This window comes from Ursus arctos, unplaced genomic scaffold (genome assembly GCF_023065955.2).
Source record: "Ursus arctos isolate Adak ecotype North America unplaced genomic scaffold, UrsArc2.0 scaffold_12, whole genome shotgun sequence".
NCBI classification, from domain to species: Eukaryota; Metazoa; Chordata; class Mammalia; order Carnivora; family Ursidae; genus Ursus; species Ursus arctos.
Window position 1 is genome coordinate 23,977,603 of NW_026622786.1, and position 20,568 is coordinate 23,998,170.

General features: G+C 37.7%; 1 protein-coding gene across 2 annotated transcripts in view; it reads right to left on the minus strand.

Moving 5' to 3' along the window:
- Nucleotides 1-16,299: 16,299 nt before the first annotated feature.
- The window catches only part of PLPPR4 (phospholipid phosphatase related 4), a 41,368-nt gene continuing 37,099 nt past the window's right edge, over nucleotides 16,300-20,568 (minus strand). For both annotated transcript variants that reach the window (XM_026497552.4, XM_044383940.3), the window contains one exon: nucleotides 16,300-18,027. In XM_026497552.4, coding sequence (XP_026353337.3) covers nucleotides 16,702-18,027 — 1,326 coding nt within the window. In that variant the 3' untranslated portion in view covers nucleotides 16,300-16,701. The remainder of the gene's footprint in view (nucleotides 18,028-20,568) is intronic.

Consider the following 20,568-nt stretch of genomic DNA (forward strand, 5'->3'; position numbering starts at 1 on the left):
AGATGATACCAGAAAGAAAAACAATTTACAATTATGTTTTATCCACGAGTATAAATTTGTGCAACCATAATGAAACTAGGCATGTTCTCATTTTAAGATGCTGTCAAGAAATCAGTTAAGAAAATTGGATAAATATAAAACTTGTGTACTTTGAGAAGCCCGTATGTTAAGGCCAACAACTAGTATTCTCTAAATTTTCAATATTCAACCTCCTTCAAATGCAATGTCCAAATCATTTTGATTTGGCAAATAGACATCTTGACCAAGATCAACGTCTTCTACAACTAGCACCTCACAAACTTTGTGTACTGCTGCGTGAGACTGCAGAAGAGGCCAGGAATCTTTGTGTAACCATCGAAGTGGTACGATCCTTTGACAATTAATTGCATAGTTATTTTCAGCTGGCACATTTGGTGCACTAATGCAGTCATTCCTGAGCTCATGATTGGGGCTCACTGAGAAGATTACGGTAAGAACTATGGCTAATTCTGGTGGCAATGGAACTCAGTTTTCTTTTTAGCCTTTTAAGAAATATGTTTTAATTTATAAAAGGTAAAACAAAAGAAAGCAAGTGTTTCATTCATAAATGTTTTAACGAATAGACTTTCTCATCTGCAGGTATCCAGTGCTTTAAAATGGAGGTGTATAAGAGGAATGTCAGGTAAGATCCTTGGGGCGCTTGGGTGGCTCAGTCAGTTAAGTGTGTGCCTTTCGCTCAGGTCATGATCCCAGGGCCCTGGGCTGGAGCCCCGTGTTGGACTCCCTGCTGAGTGGGGAACCTGCTTCTCCCTCTCCTCCTTGCTCGTGCTCTCTCTTACAATCTCTGTCTCTCTCTCAAATAAATAAATAAAATCTTTAAAAACAAAGTTAAGATCCTTTATTCATTTAATCCTTATCAGTTATGCCCTAAATTCCAAGGCAACTTGTAATTTAACTTCACACAAACCAATGTGAGTAAATGGATATTTTCCTAAACAACAACAAAAAAATTGTCATTTATTAAGGAACACAAGATAATTCATATTTCTATGAATACTCATTTAATTAAAGGCTTCTCCAAAGTTTACTTGCAAAAACCAGTGAGTATGTGATGGTTTTCCCATATGTCTACTAAAGGAAAGGAAAATGATTAGAGTGCAAGAAGATATGAAATTATGCCAGATATCTCCAATGGTCCAGAGTAGGAGGATTATGATTCAATATGGATTTGTTCGGCTTCAGAAAGCAATACATTCCACTCCCAAAGGGACATAGCTCAGGCACCACTCTCAGGGAGCTGTAAACCTCACTACCCTGATTCAAAAAGGATTACCTAGGGCAACACGGGGGTTACATTGGCAATTATTAACCTCAAAAATAATTCTTCTAATGAAATATTAAACTTATTATTTGACTTTGAAAATGTTAAAGGTCTCCCATTCATTGGAGCACCCAAAGAGTACATAGTAAGTATGAGAACAAAAGGAATAGTCCAAGCCATTTGAACTAAATTTAGGGAGAAAAAGAGCTGTGGTTGGCAATTGTAGGCATGAGAAATTCTGATAATGAAGATACTTTGGTGATGACTTCTATGAATCAAATTAAAAACAAAGGGAAATTGTTCTTCTGTTTTTATTTGAGCTTTTAATTGAAATGAAATAGACAATTTGTGTGAACAAGTTCCATGTGTACAGCCCAGTGAATCTTTACCCCATGCAAACCTTTGAATGTCAATAGCACACACAAGTCAAGGAATAGAACACTGCCGGCGTCCCCCAAGCTAGCTTCACGTCTCCTACCAGTCACTCCTCACTCTGCACTCTCCCACAGCTAAACACGATTCTGACTTCAACCACCATGGATTAGTTTTGTCTGCTTTTGAAATTGACTTGAATAGAATCATTCTGTATATACCATTTTATCAATGCTGCTTCTTTTATTCAATGTTACCTTTAAGATATTCATCCAAATTTTGCATGTATTTGTACTTCTTTCTTACTTAAAGTTGTGTAGTATCTAATTAGGTGGATATGTCACCATTTTTTAAATCTGTTCTACTCTTAAAAGACATTTAGGTAGTGTTTATTAGTCTTTATTTACAAATAGTGCTGCTCTGAATATGATTGTACATCGTTTTGGGTCAACATATGTAAGCATTTTTGTAGGGTGCATACCAAGGTTGGAAACTGATGACTCATGGAATTCCTACACATTCAGCGTTAGCCATTACTGCCAAACTACTCCAAAGTAGTTTTACTAATTTAAATTCTCACTAACGGTATGTGAGAATTCGGTTGTTCCACACCTTTGCAGCATTTGGCATTTTCTGTCCTTTGCATTTAGTGATTCGGGTGGGCGTGTAGTGAATTCTCATTGTTTCCAATTAACACTCTTCCAATACGAAATGAAATTGGATTTCTTCATATGTTTGTTAGCCACATGGAGCTCCTTATTGTGAAGGGCATACTAAAACAGTGATGGCTTCATAAGGGAAAGCTGTAATTTGGTCTACATTCTAATGACTCTACATTTTAGTAAATACTCCTGGTGATGATTATTCACGCTCACATATGGCAACCATTGCACTAGACTATATTCACCATCAGGACATGGACTGTGTTTTAGTTACCATTGAATTTCCGGTGTCTAGCCCAGTGCCTTGTCTTGGAGCATTGACTCTGCCTTTTTTTAAAAAAATATGAACATTTAAAACTATGAATTTCCTTCTAAGTACCGCATTAGCACTATGTTAGCTACGTCCTGCTGTGTTTTAATTATCATTGAATAAGAAATATTTTCTTATTTCCCTTGTGATTTCTTCTTTACTCCATCAGTTATTTAAAAATAAGTGGATTAAATTCCAGGTATTTGGAGATTTTCTAGATATCTTATTGATAGTTTTAATTAAATGCAGTTATGGCATGGAAACATGATTTCAAGTCCTTTTCAACTTATGGAGAGAGATTTGTTTTATGGCATAGCATATCATCTGCTTAGTGAGAGTTTCAGTGCACTTAAGAAAAATGTATATTCTTCAGTTGTGTGTAACGTGTAAATATGAGGTCAAGTTTTGATAATGTTAATCAAAATGTCCATGCTTTTACTGATACATTTTTCTGCCTGTTCTATCAATTACAAAGAAAGAGATTGTGAATTTGATTTCTCCTTTTAATCCCCTTACTTTTTGCTTTATATATTTTGAAGTTATGTTAATAGGTGTATTCACACTTAGGACTATTATATCTTCCTGATTCATTGCTCTCTGGGCTGCATAATCTAGTTGGGCTATATCAGTATCTTTAGTTCTTTCCTCTTGACCAGTCAAATTCTCTGAAATGAATTTTTCTACAGTTGACCTGGAGATTATTAGCCTACCTGTTATCATTCTGAGACCTCAAAGGGCAAAAAAGATTGGGCTTTCAAAATTCATTATGTGACTGATAGATTTCCACTGAACTTTGAGATTTTAATATGGATTCCTGCTCTGCTCTATGGGTATGTTTCTAACGGACAGAACTCTTACCCTCTCAAATAAGTCTCCTTCTCACCATTTCAAGGATATATCTTCAGTTTTCTGCAGAGGTGGGGAAGGGACAGTGAAGAAGAAAATCTGGAGGCTCTTGTGACTTCAAACAGTCCCTAGTTTTTAACCTCTTCCTTGTCTCCATTTTAAAGGTAGCTGGGGCTGCAAAATTCCAAATTGTGGGACAAGTGGTATAAAGAACAAATCAGGTAGCTTTTAAATTTCCAACATTTTATTACAGAGCTGATGGTTGTATGTGAAGGAGTTAGTTGTCAAAATTATGCAAATTGAAATCTATTGGGGTCAACAGCTGTGTTACTGTTGAAATTCTAACATTATAGATTCATTCTTCCTTTAAGTATTCAGTTGTTAAATTAAAAAAGAGTTTCTTCTAATTTCCAAAGGATTTGAATCAACGAATTAATTATTGAGGATAATAAATTTCCCTTTTGAATGCACATCACCCTGGGAAGTACAACACACTGACATTTCCATCAGTCATTTACATTATATTTCAAAATAATTTAATCAGACTTTTTTGGCAAACCTATGAGAAACCTGCCTATTAGGAATGGGAATGTGGACAAGTAAATCCAGAAAAGGGACAGTGGTTCTGCACTGGAGCACTGGAAGCTTGCAGGGGGGTACCTAGAGCTGCTGGGGCCAAGCAAGTGAGGTCATGGAGAAAGGATGAGAAACGATAGATCACAGAGTTTTATGACAAATTGGATGGAGAGAGAGAAAATAAGAATTCAAAAATAATCCTGAGATTTCTAGAACTTTCCTATTGTTACTATTTTAATACTTAAACCCCTCTTCAAAAGCTATAAACAGAAGTCTTGGAGTTTACGTGATAATTATGGATTTTTCTAAAGTGGAACAGTTCCTCTGGGCCCTTAAAATATAGTACAGGATAACCCTTTCTTATATTGATAATGAGAAATTATTTGTTACCAATTTTTTCTAAGTTGAATTATTTCATATTAATTCACCTTGTAAATTTAGAAAAGTTCTATAAGTTACTTATTACTTTATTTTCTTTTTGATTCTTCATGCCCTCTATCAAGTAGCTAGTATGTTTTAACAGTTAAATGTATTACAGTCAGTGTTTAAGAAAAAGTAATTATTTTGTGTTGCCTTAATTTTCTAATAGAATATTTATGCTTTAGCTGGCTTTTTTCCTCTTATATTCAAATAATACCAATCCAAATAATAAATATTGCTAATTTCCCGATTAAAAATATTTTTATTTCAGAAACCAGAGAGTCCATGTTTATAACACAATTTTACGTATTTTATGTTAAACCAATAATGCTCATGTGTAAAATTTTTTGTTATATATTATGATTTGGGGGAGTGTTTTTTGGTGGTTGTTGTTTTACTGGTAAGGTGGTGTCCTGGGTTTACTCTCTAAAAAGCTTGTCAATATAGATATAGGACAGGATTCAGACTTTGGTGAATCTATTTCACTTCATGGCTGAAGACATTCAAAAGACCAGTGTATAAAAAATAAAGTAAAATGTCTAATGAAAAGAAACGTTGTCAATACTTATTACTTACAGAGGTTTTTAGGGTTGACTTTGGAAAATGCAATTAACTGAGGGCAATGTGCTGCTCATAACACACTGGTGATGTGAGTTCAGCGTATCGGGAGGCAAAGCTCTCTAGCTCTAACAGCTTTTCCTGTGGTTACATTTGTTCCTATGGAAACTGACCCCTCTTGCACTCTTCTCTCTCTCTTTTTATCACTTAAAAAGAGGTTACAGAAGCAATGGCCAGGAGGAAACATGAAATATTCATACAGTCACTACTTAGAAGTTTTGACTAACATACAGGTGTGTGTTTGCTTTTATAGGCTGTGTACACAAAACCATATGACACCTATTTATATATGTGTATATATATTTATATATGTCTAACAACTTAGAACACAGGAACAGAATCTCTCTGACTTGGCAATGAGGCAACTTAATGATGCCGCTCCAAGGTCTTGCAAGGCATGTGTGAAGTGGACAGGGCAGGTTTAACAGAGCTGAACCTTTCAGTTTTGGGACAATGTGAGTGTGCAGGCTCCTGCCACACACCCAGTGTCTATCGATTAACAAAAATATTAGAATAGATTAAAAGCTCAGTTTAGAGATAGGAATCATGACCTGGTTGGTCATGGATTCTGGAAGAAGCCCTTATTTTTTTCTCTAAGATACATCTAAAGTTTTCTAAATAAGCTATAGTGTTTCTTTTTTAATATTTTATTTATTTATTTGAGAGAGAGAACATGAGAGAGAGAGTGACAGATCAAAAGCAGGGGAAGGGGCAGAGGGAGAAGCGGGCTCCTCACTGAGCAGGGAGTCTGACTCAGGCTGGATCCCAGGACCCTGGGATCATGACCTGAGCTGAGGGCAGAGGCTTAATGATTGAGCCACCCAGGTGCCCCTAATGGTTTGATTCTTATAAAATGTATGATGACAATTCCTGGAAACACCTAATGCTTCTTTGGCATTATATTACATCTTGAGTGAGCAGGAGGTATGGTAATTAGTCTCACTGTGGGGACTGTCATAGTCTACCCTGAAGCACTGAGAGGTGCAGAAACTGTCCCTTTACTATGAGGTTTCCCTTGTCTGTACATTCAATATACATGACCAAATATATTTTTTTTAAGATTTTATTTATTTATTTGAGAGAGAGAGAGACAGAGAACCCACAAGCAGGGGAAGGGGCAGAGGGAGAGGGAGAAGTAGGCTCCCCACTGAGCAGGGAGCCCGATGTGGGACTCCATCCCAGGACCCTGGGATCATGACCTGAGCCGAAGGCAGACGCTTAACCTACTGAGCCACCAGGACACCAAAGCTATAGTGTTGCTTAAAAAAAAAATTAAAAAAAACAGAATTAGTAATTTGATTTACCTTTATCTTAAAAGATAAAGTGAACTCCTATTAGAACAAGGCTTCTGATCAAATGTATGTTATAAAAAAAAATCAAGGGGCGTCTAGGCGGCTCAGTTGGTTAAGCATACGACTCTTGATCTCAGTTCAGGTCTTGATCTCCGGGTCATGAGTTCAAGCTCCATGTTGGGTTCCACACTGGAACTTAAAAAAAAAAATACTGAATTAAATGCATTGTTTCATCTTCCTCCAAATCTGGATGCCTCCTCCAGGCTGAATGAGTAGTATTTTTGAGCCTGATATTCACCAAAAAGGGGAAAAATTCCAAATATTTTGTGGCTTACCGTCACAGACATAGCTGCAATCCTAGAATCCTGGATTTTAAAATCAGGTCTGTCAAGAGCTAGCTAGTGAGCTTGACAAAGTCCTTTAACTTGAGTTTCTTCAATGAGGAGGCACTGTAGTAAGCATTAGAAATACAATGGTGAGTAAAACACAGTCCCTGTCCACTTGGTGAGTATGGCTTATTGCAATGGTTTCCAATGGTTCCAAATGTTAGTGAGAATAATCATCACCAGACGTATTTACTAAAAGATGGAATTTTTAAATGTAGACCACATTACAGCTTTCTTATGAAATGATCACTGGTTTATATGTAATTATTTATAGCTCTTTTGCTCCAGCACATATATATTTGTTTTCTAAAAGATTTATTTATTTTAGAGAGAGAGCAAGTGGGGGAGGGGCAGAGGGAGAGAGAGAATCTCAACCAGGCTCCCGGCTGAGCATGAAGCCCCATGTGGGGCTTGATCTCACAACCCTGAGATCATGACCTGAGCTGAAATCAAGAGTGGGACGCTTAACTGACTGAGCCACCCAGGTGCCCCCAAACACATATATTTTCAAAAAATTGATCAAGTAAAGTTTGACAACTTTCAAGCAAAATTTCATCAGTAACAGTATGTATTTTGGACACAGGTAAAAATTTAAAACTGGAAGATTCAAGTCATTTGTCAATATACACTGATGAATATAAGCAAAGCAAAAAAAAAAAAAAAAAGACTGGGGAGAAAGGATTAATTAGAGAGGCAAGAGAATAAAAGCACCCTTTAAAAATATGTCTTACTTCAGGAACGGCATTTAGATTGGAAAGTGAGTTGGAAGGACACACTTTAAGATCTTCATAGAGGGATCTTTTCGCATTTTCTCTTCAGTATTTTTCTCTCTTGATCTGGAAGATGAACAATCAATGGTAAAAGGAAAGATTGAAAATCTAGTCAGGAAGTATATTATAAAATGGTCGCCCATTGATCTTTTTACTCTGTCCATAGTTTCACCTTTTCCAGAATGTCATATAATTGGAATCATGTAGTGAAACCTTTCAGACTGGCTTCTTTCACTTAGTAATATACATTTAAACTTATTCCATGTCTTTTCATGCTTGGTAGCTTTTTTCTTTAATTGTAAGAAATTAATTTTTAGCACAATGTTTCAATATTCTCACCTCCTATGTTTATCATTTCCTATGGTTATTTGAATACATCTGTATAGACACATATATATATGGTAGCATGGAGAACAAAAGAAAGGAACAGTAGCAAGAATTTTGCTTTTACTTGATCTTCCTCCCTGTTAAATCTATGTGAAAGGAACACATCATATTTAGCTACCATGCTTAATAGTGCTTGGTGGTGACAAGCAGAGAAGTCAGCAGTGGACCAGTGTGATACTAGAAGCACGTATCAGGACAACATACTAGAAGCAACTGGTGGGTGAAAAACTCAAGATAGGATCAGAGTTAATAACCTGTCATTTTTTCCTAAAAATACTAGAAGGACATGACACTTTAAAGGTATGATAAAAATGACAGCGGGGATATACATTTTAATCTTACTTAATTCTCACAACGGACTTTTTAAAATAAAGATATATATGTATATCTTTTCAGGAAGGATAGGAATGTTGCTCAAAGTCACAGAATTAGTGAGTGATCCAGCCAGGATTGCACTCAGTGCTCTGTATTTCTGAAATCTGTTTCTGGAAGATAGACATGTTGAATGTAATTAATAAGTATTTACCAGTTGAATAAATAAAGGGATTATTTTGGGGTCTCAATAACACTGGAGGTGACTTTATTTGGATTAATTAAGATCACTAGACATTGTTAGAGTGCATGGATAATGCTATTGAGGTAGAGAAGACAGGTGTGGACTTTTCTCAGTCTGTCCTCTGCTCACATTAAATTCACTCTACATTCTCCATTTTACAGGTACCATCCCTGTAGGTTGAGGTTCCTTCATTAGGAAACTTCTCTTCACCCATGAAGGGGACTAGATACCCATGTGTAAAGTTTTCATTGTTTTTAGAACTTGAATTTCCATAAACCATTTTAGGAGGACATCTTATCTGACTTGTGTTTTTAAGATGTTTTCTCTGGCTGCCATGTGAAGAATGGACTATAGGGCAACAAAAATGGAAGCCTTGAGCCCAGAGAGGAATATCAAGAGTCCATGGTGGTCTGGCCAATGTTAAAGACAATGAGGTTGGGGGAACGAGATCACAGAATATATTTTGGAGGAAGACCTGATAGGACTTGGTTCAGAAGTGAATGGCAAGGGAAAGGAATTAGATCAAGTTTATAGTTCAGATTTTCTGCTTTAGCAACTGTAATGGGGGTCGAGAGTTTACTAAGATGGAAGAATACATTTGGGACTAGAAATCAGGAAATGTACTTTGAAAACGTTAAATTTGAGATAATGATAGATATTTAATATAGATATCACTCAAGCAGGCAGGTGTATATTTCCAGAGAGAGGCGAAGACTGGAGATAAAGAAGTCACACAGCATTGCCCAAAAATAGGAACCAATACTTATATACTGCCACACATTTCCAATGTTTTGCCTATATATTTTTTAAGATTTATTTATTTATTTATTTATTTATTTATTTATCTGGGGGGAGTGCAGAGACAGAGGGAGAAACAGACTCCCCACTGAGCAGGGAGCCCAACGTGGGTCTCAGTCCCAGGACCCTGAGATCATGACCTGAGCTGAAGGCAGATGCTTAGCTGAATGAGCCACCCAGGTGCTTCCGTTTTGCCTATATTTATTCATTTAATCTCCATAACAGCCCTAAACTATTATCCTATTATACAGGCAAGAAAACTGAGGAACCCAGTAGTTGGGAGCTAGAATTTGAATACTTGTCAGTCTGACCCCAAAGACATTATCCCATAACTGTGAAAATAGTTTTGATATCCTGGTAGATTGGGTGGGAATAAGAGACCAGTGGATATGCCCAATATAAAGAAATTGCTATAATCCCTGCACTCTAATATTCTGAATTTGAAAAATAAGCTTGAATGCTGACTATAAAGAGGGCTTTCTTTCTTTTTTTTAATGCTAGAATAAGTAAGCACTCTTTATTGGCACCTTCCTCCACCAAGATTACTGTGGAGGTGGGAACATTTGAACAAACAACTGTTGCAAAATCATATCTATTGTGAGGAGACAGTTTGTTCCAAGAAATCTGGCTTACGCAATGTCAACATTTGAAAAAAATGCTTCAAATAAGAAAAAGGAGAAAAATATAAATAACATTTATCTGGCTTCAGAGTCTTGGAGGGGATTTCTGAGAACTGTAGGATTTGGGGGCACAATCAAATGGATGACCAATTCTTTCTCTTCCAAATCCTCTCCTACTTTCCTGCATGTGATGAGTTCTATTACTTACTCACTCCCATAATTTTTTCACTTATAGTAGATGGAGCATAACGTACCCATTCAATTTTCTTATATTTATTGAGTACCTATGGTGCTGAGAGCTGCTTATAAAAGCTTATAATTTAATGTGTAGTAAATATTCAATGCCTCATTAATCAAATTGATTAATAATACAAACTGAGTAAGTGACTACATTGGTCATGCAAAACAAGGATTTATAAATATAAATATTTCATTCATTCATTCATTCATTCATTCATTTCAAATATTTATTGAGCGTCCAACTTATGTGGTAGGTGATGTGCTAAACATTACGGATCACAAATTGAACAGGAGGTATTTTTCCCTGCCCTTAGCGTCCTTCTCACATCTACCACTTGTGCGGTTTTGAGTAAATCACTTCTCGTGGGTTCTACTTTTCTCATATGTGAAACATAGGTCATTATAGTGATTATACCTAAAAGGATGAGTGATATCTCAAGCCCCTTCCAGCCCTAAAATTAGAATTAAGGAAAAATTGAAAATAAAGGAATATTGACATTTAGACTTGAAGGACAAAGGGGATTTTAAAAAGGGGAACGAAGACTTTCCAGAGAGTTAAATATAAACCACACACACAGGCCCCCACCCACCACCCCTCCCCCCGCACAAATGAAGAAGCTGGACCTGTTGCAGCAAATTGCTTTGTATGGAGAAGCTGTGAAATATAAGGCTTTACAGTCCTATTGTGAAGGACCTCGAAGCCGGTATGACAGAAACTGATCATCAGCCTCCAGGAGCCATTCCCAACCTTTTTCATCTAATTAGACAAGACACAAATCTGTAGCTGGGCCCAGGGCCTGTCAGCTAGAGACTACATCCGCAGCCTCTCTTGCAGTAAGGTGATCCGGTTTGTGCCATTGGGTAGATTACACATGCCATATAAAACTTCTATGTCTTCTGATCTTTGAATTCCTCCTTCCCACCCCCCTCCAACTGAACAATGGAGGAAGTTGTGTGGTCAAGATGGCAAAACCACTTCTCCCTACGTGGGCTGCTCATATCTGTACTGTCTCATGAGGTGGAATCATCCAGGGTGTAAACTTTTGGTAGTGGATTTTTCATTCAGCATCATTCCCTGGAGATTCACTCAAGTAGGGTGCTATTAATAGTTCATTTATTTCTATTACTGAGTAGTATTCCATGGTTTGTTTAACCATTCACTTAGGGGAGAACATCTGGGTTGTTACCAGTTTGGGGCTATCAGTCATAAACCTGAAATGAATATGTAGGTCCTGTATTTTGGGTGTGGACATAAGTTTTTATTTCTGTGGGAAAATGCAATGGATAAATGATCCAATTCCTCCACATTCTTGTCAGCATTTGGTATTATGACCATTTTTTTTATTTTAGTCATTTTTCTATGTGTATAGTAATATCTCATTGCAGTTTTCATTTCCGTTTCCTAAATGGTAAATGATGCTGAATCCCTGTGCACGTGCTTATTTGCTCTCTCTCGATCCTCTTCGGTAAAATGTCCCTTCATACCTTCGTTCATTTCTTATTTTACTGTTTTACTCTTTTAGTCTTCAATATTTACTGTGTTTTATTATTTTACTGTTGTTTAATATTTATTGCATTTATTGTCATTTTATTGTTGAGTTCTGAGGATTTTTTCTGTATCTTAGATTTGACTTTAAAAACATGGCCAAAGGGAGAGGACACATTGGCCCTTATTAAAATGTAAAACATTTGCTCTTTGAAAGACCTTGTTAAAAGGATGAGAGGATAGACTACAGGCTGGAAGAAATATTTGCAAACCACACGTCTAACCAAGGACTAGAAGCTGGTCCTAGTCCTACATCCTGAAGATTTCCTCCTATATTTTTTATCAGAAGTTTTATAGTTTTATATTTACAGTTAAGTCTTTAACCCATTTTGAGTTAATTTTTTTAATACTTCTTTTTTGCCTCTGGAACTATCTGCCATTAATTAATTTAGAGGCAGAATGGGAAAGATTGAGGTGGGGATGGAGTGAATTAGATTTCCTAATACTTAAAGATGATGTGCCTTTTCTCAAAAGGATATCTCAGGCTGAAAGGTATAAACCATAACATGGGCAAGGGGAGGAAGAGTTCCTAGTATAGAGAACATCTAGCTTTCTTTCTAAAAAGTGGTACCTGGGTACTAAGTGTCCTGAAGTGATTATGGAAAAAAAGAGATTTTATGGCAATACCATTCTCATGCTTTTTTTCAAACCCATTTCCCACTGTCAGTTGTACTGTTTTGTAAAGCTAACATTAAAGTTTAGGTGAATTTTCCTCAAAGGCAATGACTGAGTATCTTAAGGTAGGGGGAGTAAAGGAGATAAAATGGGCATTCAACAAATTTGTTAAATAGAATTAGTGGTAGAACTATAGATGTGCTCAGGGTGCCCTCGTTATTCTTGACTACAGCACACAATCACAAACAACTAAGAGCTTTCATTGACTAACAATGGTATGGACAGTGAAATAAAAGTCATTTCTATATCAGAAGACTCATCTAGATTTCTTTTGCGTTAGAAAGTATGGTCACTGGGGATTTCCCATGATTGGATCTTACCTGTAATATCATATACTATTACTGAAATCTATATTTTCTTCAAACTGGAACATTTGATCTTAGGGCATTTTAGAAGCTTTCTACAGATTAAAGGCAGGAGACACATTCAAAAAACAGAGGAAATGAAATGTCCAGTCACAAACAGACCTTTATCCATTTTCCTTTTAGATGAAACCACTTCAATTCCTCTTGACTTCCTTCAGTCACATTATTTTTATTAAATTACTCTCTGAACCACACTCAAATTTTCACATTCCCTTTGAACTATAGTAGAAATGACCCACAGATATTAAGTAAAGACTTGACCTATAAAGACAGAAATTATATGGTCCCCTAATGGTAGGTTCTTGTGTTTATGATCCAGAATGCACTCACCTGATACCTAATGAGGAAGGTACTAGGATCAGGGTTACTTGCATACCAATCACCTATTTTGACACATGTAATGAAATGGTTGGTGTAGGCTCTTTGCAACCCCATTGTCTTGCTTATGTTAGCTGTAGGATCAAAGATGACAATACTCATTAGTTAGTCATGTTAGACCAGCAAGTTATTTCCTATTCTCCTGACATTAGTTTTTGCTCTCTGGATAAAATAGTTAATAATTATATATAGAAATTTAGAAAAGACTTTAGGATATCTTTTAGAAACGATAGTAGATCTGAACATCCCCATTTTAGAGATGAAAAATCAAGACCCAGAGAGTCTTAATATTGTATTTCAACCATGATAAGATACACACCATTATTCATATGTTAACATCTCCAAAATCAACGTGGTTCTGTAATAATAGCATCGTACTATGATTGTTGGCCAGGTGGCAATCATGATGTAGTTGCCTGGTATTCATGAACTTGATGGCACTACTGGAGAGCTGTAACTTCATGTTTCAGTAAGTGGGCCGCTTCAGGATCGAGTAAAGCGTAATTCCCGGTCGAGGTCTAAAACTGTGTTAATACCTTCTAGTGAAACATGTATCAGCAGTAAAACTCTTCTAACAGATGCTAATGGCTTGGAAAACAATCCTGGAGTTAATAGTAAAGCATTCTTTTAAAGAAAAACTGCCACAGAGGGCAATAATATCGGGGGAAAGAGGCACATCAGCTATTCTTAGTCAAAAATTGATTCAGAACAATTGGCCCTGACATATTTTCATTTTTACACTTTATAACGTTGATATGTGAGAAATCTATGTCTCAGTACATCTAAAAGGGCTCCTGTGATAAACATAAACTCAAAATTCTAAGTGATGTGGGAATATTATGGCAGAGTTTGACAAACTTTTCTTTGTGAGCGCAACACTCTTTCTTCTAAACAATTATGAATATAATCAGCTCTGATTCATTCTTGTTTCTTCAGCTGTTTTCCTAAAGCCAAGTTATTATCCATTCATACTCTGTTTGAAGTAAAAAACCAAAATGTTCCAATTTTGATGAAGAAATCTAATCTTTATTTCTATGATGTTAGCACAATATACTCACACAATAGCTTTAATCTGTACTTAACAAAATACATTGTAGCACTTTACAAACTTTATCAGTTTGGAAAACATTGCATAACATTTTATTAAACACAATACTTTATATATATATTATATATATTTTCATAATTTTATTTACTTTAAAAAGATAATTACTCTCTTTATTCAATACTTCGTTTTCTCAGTAAAGCACAGCCTAACAAAGGAAGAAGTGCTCTCATTAGCAAATCAGATAAATAGAACACTAAGAATAGATACCACCTGTTAGTCTCATTTATTTTAAATTAAGGTACCAGTGGAATGTAAACAAATATTTTTTTGTAATTTTTTTTACAAAAGATGTATTATCAAATATACATGCAGAGGTCTGAGTTCTAGCGACTATCATGTTATTTCCTTAACAATGTGGTACAATTGGTTCAGTCATTAAAAACTGTAGCCTTTGGCACTTTGAGTAGAAAAAGAATATATCAATATTTATGTAAAGAAAAAAAAACCCTCAATGACTAGAGAAGTACTTTAAAATCTTTTGTTAAGAAATAGGAAAGATTAGGAAACATCTTACTGCACCTGAAATGCTGCAGCTTTTTTTTTTTCTTCAGAGTACTAAAACCAGTCCACCTTTCTCTCTATGAAGTGGCCGAAGCCAGTAGGAGTGTGGTGCCGGTGGTAGTGGCGAGAAGTGGGGAAGGCAACGTTTTACTCCCACTCCCCTCTCTGAGAAGGAAATTGCCAGAAGAGATATAGTTGAATCATATTTTATTGCCAGAGTTTTCAATTCTGCTGGTTTCAGCTAAATCCCTAATGCTTTTATGCTTTTAGGAGGTTGGTGACTCGAGAAAGCTTTGCCCTTTTCCTGTAGAAGCTGATAATGATGTGGTAGTCTTTATCTCTAAACAACTCCTTCTGTTCTCATGGAAAACCAAACAGATCAGATCAACCAGCTTTGTTGTTACCTTCTATCCCCTTGGCAATCATCGAGTGTATATTAGAATTCTTAAGAAATGGCGTAAAAAAGGTTTGATACTAAATTCCAAGAACCAAATATTTTTCCATACTTAAAATTTTAAGTTGGAAAACACCTCCAAATGTTTTGGTTTTTAACTTCTTCTCATTGGTAGTACTGGTTTCCTTTGATTTAGGCTGAAGGCTTTATTCAGGATAGGTAGCAAAACTGTTGTTTGCATATTAAGCACTAAAATGGTGCCTATTTAGAGATTTTGAAGAAATACATTCTTAATTTATACTGAGATATTTTCACTTATGAATTTGCTTTTTTTTTCCAGATTTTTCCTGTTGACGTAAAATTAAGAGAAATATCTGAGGGAAGAAGGTAAAACCCAACTACTGTTGCTCTAATTTACTGATTATTAGGATATCAAAAACTAATAACCTGAAACAAAATGAAGATTTTGGATTACTTGTTAAGATAGCAACCAAAGCCAGCTGGCTGGAGACTTCCAAGGGTCGACTCAACCAACAGTGCTGGCAATGTAACCCACAATGTCAAGTGTTGGTTCAGATTTCTTGTTTATAAATTCACAGCGATATATTTTGCTCAAGGAATGTCAACTGTTTTTCTTGCTTTAAAAATAGAAAAACATATCCATAACATCAAAAAAATTTTAATTAATAAATAAAGGAGGAGCCATAAAATGGAAAATATGATCACAACTATTTCAAAAGACTCTAAAACAATGTGCTTTTAAAATTATGCAAATTTACTCACTAAAAAACAGAATCATTAGTAGTACCTATACTTAAATAAAAAGTAAGCAGCAAAAAAAAAAAAAAAAGAGAAACAACTATGTAGAAAAGTACTAGTTATTCCCTCTCACTGAAAATATTCCTACACAATTTTCGTTGTTGAAGAAAGCATAATTTTGAAGAAATGCACAAAACCTTTTCGTTTTTTGACTGTGACAGAGCCACTACAGAGAAGCTGCGGGGTGTCCTATTCTAACACAAAGCAGCCAGCATCTTCTTAATACAATAGCATTTCTTTGACAAGGAATTGCACACCACTATTTCACAGCTAAATAGAATTTGAGAGTTTACATGGTATATGTACTATAATAATCAGCACCACCCTTACTGAGCTGTAGGTGCGGATTCTGCCAAATGAATATATAATACCGCATGGCCTCTGCCGTAGGGAAACATGTGTTCTGGATTCCCACAGCTAATTATAAAGAAAAATCCCTAAAGTTGGCACATTCAGGAAGTAAAATAGTACACACTGAAGGAAACCACTTTCTTCTGGTGTTGCCTTCTGCAAACCTTTTGAGTTTGAAGATAGGTCTTAAGATTCTTCACATTATCACATTGATTAGGTTCTTGCATTGTGCTTTTCCCTCCCCTTGATGTGAAATCTACAAGCTTGAGTGTAGTAGTTCTCAAGAGTCATTGAGTGCCAGGCTGATGGTAGATGACCCAGTTTGATGAGAAGGCTTCTCAACCCGCTGGAACAGAGCACAGGTAGAATCAACACGTGGCCTTAGGGGGTCGCTCAAGTGATTGCCATCACTCAATCTTTGTAAGCCCGTGTTGGGGAGGTTCCCTTGTAGAAGATATTTCTAGTGTTTTCAGGGCTGTTACTTCTTTCAGGGATTAAGATGATGTTGCCCTTTCTCCGCAGGGTAGAGTCGCGGGAGGAAGAAATGGACAGCGTCTCTGAACCAATTTCGCTGCCCTCTACTGGGGTGACCCGGATGGTGGTGATTCCATGGTGGTGGTGCTCATTGTTATCTATATTGCTTCTCTTGCGGTCTCCAGAACCAAAACTGTCTTTCAGGGACTCACAGCTTTCTGAGTCCCTGTTGAGATCGTTGAGCTCGTAAGTTTGGCGAAGGCTGCCCTTTTCAGGGGCTTTCCATTTCCAGGAGCCGCTACCTTCGCCTTCGGTGGACGGGATCTGTATGATGGGCCTGTTGTTCTCTGGGTGAGCCTCAACCCTTACGATCCCACTGGGTTCGTGGTCTGTCAAGGTTTTGTAGCGGATGGAGCCAGTGCAGGTGACCGTGCTGCCTTCGGTGTTCTTGGGGCTGCTTTGGAGCACGCCCTGCTGCTTGGACATAGCGATTACTTGCATGATTCGGGGCTGGCTGTTGCTTCTATTACAGGCCACAGTCTTTTCGGCAGCTTTCAGCCACTTGGCTCGAGCAGAGCTGCTTTTGGGAGAGGTGCTTATGTTTTCCTGGGTCTCCTCGGGAATGTGCACTAACTGTGAGGACCCGGGGCGGGACTGAATGGACACTCTGGGTCCCCCAGGCATGCTATTGTTACACCCAGGGACAGTGCCAGGCTGGACCTTGAGGTACTGATTGCTAGGAGCATGGTGGTCTCCATTCACCCCCACCCTGGAGGGCTCTGAGCTTGACCTCATTTCTATGGATCTGGGTGGTGACTGTCCAGGCTCAGTCTCTATAACTTGCAGGGACAACTTCCGACTTTCATTCTTATTCTTCCACTGGGTGAGAAGCTGCTTTGATCGAGCAGAATCCATAGAGGCATGAATGGTGGCATTTCTTCTGACAGGGTCTTCTACGGATGGTGTGTTGGCTCTAGGCAGGGTATTGCTAAAGGTAACCATGTTCTCCTTCCCCATGGGGCTCCGTGGAGTGATGATTTCTACGTCGGCGTTTGCCCTTTTGAGGTTTGTCAACGAGCTAGCATCTCTGTGGTTCCGGTTGAGGATGCCTTCTGTGTGAGCAATTCCATCGCTGCTGCTACCATTTTTAGCGGATAAAATTCGGCTGGGGTCTTGGTTGAGGTCTGTCAGAGATCTGAGGGTGTCTCTGTGCGGAAACATACTATCTTCACTAGGAAGAAAATTCCCCACAGCATACAGGCCCTGGTGTTGAAGAGAAACAATGAACATCATGCCCTAGAAGACGTGGTTACTAGGAATTTGTTTTAGAGGGACCACTGCGCATATAAATAAGGTATGTGCTCTCTATACACCATTGCCTAATACAAATAACAAAAAATCCAAACTACAATTACTCAGGAAATTGTTTGAAAGTTAGATCATAAATCACTGAACTAACTGTTCAGAAATAAGGAGCCCGTTATTTTTTATTAGTTGGATATTCTCTCCTTTCTCCATCCCACTGGATGTTTTTGCGAATCTTATCCTTTGTATGTTTTGAGAAAAAAAGACAGACAATGAGAGAAATAAGGACATTCTTCTGTTTTTCAAAGCACTTCATTTTTCTGGATTTAGGAGCCTCTTGTTAAGTGACACCTTGAATAGCTTAACTGATTTATTTTACCTTCCATTTTCAATCACGCCTTCTGATGGAAAGCAGGGGAGGTGTGAAAAATATAAAACAACGAATCATTCATAAAACATGCTATCAGGTCTTGCAGTGAGGTCAGGGACAAATGTTGTTACAACTCAGATCGAGCCCAGCCCTGTGTGTTCAGCATTGTACAGAGTATCCTCACTAATTTGGAGCCCCCACATTCTTCCCTCTAACTTCGTCTTAGGTTTGGAAGTAATATTTGATCAATTCAGTGCTAGTACACTAAATTTGAGCTAAATTTTTTTAATCTTGTCTTCATACTCAACCTAGCAATTTTTTGTTATTTTAGATTTGGGGGATAAAAATTTGGATAAGGCAAAGTTTGGATTCAGAATTTTTATAGTTTTTACACGTAGAAGACTAAGTCCCTATTGGATTTTCAGTTTCTGAGATGCTTAGTTTAGAGATAAGAGCAAGCAGCAGATACCCGTTTGGGAGCTAATTTCCATAGATGGTAGCCACTTTTCATATCAAACCAAAAGAATCCCATGGATTTAACATTTTATAGAGTGCTTAACAATTTACAAAAGTATGGGCTTAGAATTGATGAATTTCCAATTTCAGGGCATAGAGTGCAAACAGAAAAGAAGTAAGTCCAGCTTCTGCCTCTCAGACTACTTTAATTCTTGGTTCACATTTTCTTCTACATAGTATCTATCTCTGCTCTCACTGCCAGAGTTCTCAGATGTGCAGTCCCTACCTAATGCTCTGTTAATAATTGTATTTAAAGTTGTAAGTTTGGGGAAATCATCCATCAGACCGTGTAACCTCTGCCATATTGTTGGACATGCAGTGCCTGGCACCGTGCTCAGTAAACATAGTTGCTTCGTCCTTGTTATGATATGAAATATCTAGTTATTATTCTCATTTAATAAGTGAAGAAACAGGCTTCTGAGAGACTATGTAACTTGGCCAAATGTAAGATCCTTGAGATTCAAACCCAAAGCCTTCAGACTATGGAGCCCAGGCTAATTCCAGGACACCGTGAAATCACACTCACACAAAGGCAATGCATGAACTTGAGAGAGGCAGTTCTCAGTCTTCCTTGCTTATTCTGTAACGCACATTGCCAGTCAACACTCCCATGGGGAACCCAAGCCAACTTAACTTTGATCACTTTCACCTCCACTGAAGAAGGCATGAGATTTAAAGTGACAATCCTGACCACGCTAGTTTATAAAAGGGAAAGATAAATCATCGCTTGCTTCAGTGCTTTACTACTTTTTGTCATCATTGCCTTGTAAGACCTTCCACAAGGGCACCAAGATCCCATGATTGAACTGCTGCGATAGATGATTTTCATTTCTCTGTCAGTTTCTCTCAGTTTCCTTGGCGACTGCCTGTTTCTCTGCATGCTGCCGGCATGTGGGTGTTGCCTGGCTTCCTTTCATTCTTATGACCTGGCAATTTCCTATATCTCTGTAACTATAATGGTACTTCCACCAATAATGTCCATGGCTTCCAAATCTATTTCTCCATTACCGATTGCCCTTTTGAGTTCCAGATGCAACTCTTCAACTGCCTATCGATTCTTAATTTGAGCTCATCAAACCCTTTTCCTCCACCAGTCTGCCTCCTCCATCATGTACCTGGTCTGCTAAAGAAGCCACCATCTGCCTCGTCTTCCAAGCTAGAAATCTGGCCTTTATCTCTCATTCCTCCTGCTCCCTCACCTTCCACTTCTACTTGCTCTTTAATACATCCATCTTCGTGCATGTGCAGTTTCCTTGCTTGGATGTCCTTCCTCCTTTCCTTACCCTAAGAAAAAAATTCTTGGGGCGCCTGGGTGGCTCAGTCGTTAAGTGCCTGCCTTCGGCTCAGGTCATGATCCCAGGGTCCTGGGATCGAGCCCCGCATTGGGCTCCCTGCTCCTCTGGGAGCCTGACTCTTCCTCTCCCACTCCCCCCACTTGTGTTCCCTCTCTCTCTGTCTGTCTCTCTCTCTGTCAAATAAATAAAATCTTCTAAAAAAATTTCTTATTTGTTAAAAACCACATCACTTCTGTGAAGGCTTCTCTAACTTCCTTCCTTAGTGTGCTATTCTCAAAGCATTTTGTTCACACCCTAATATACCATTTAACATCCTGC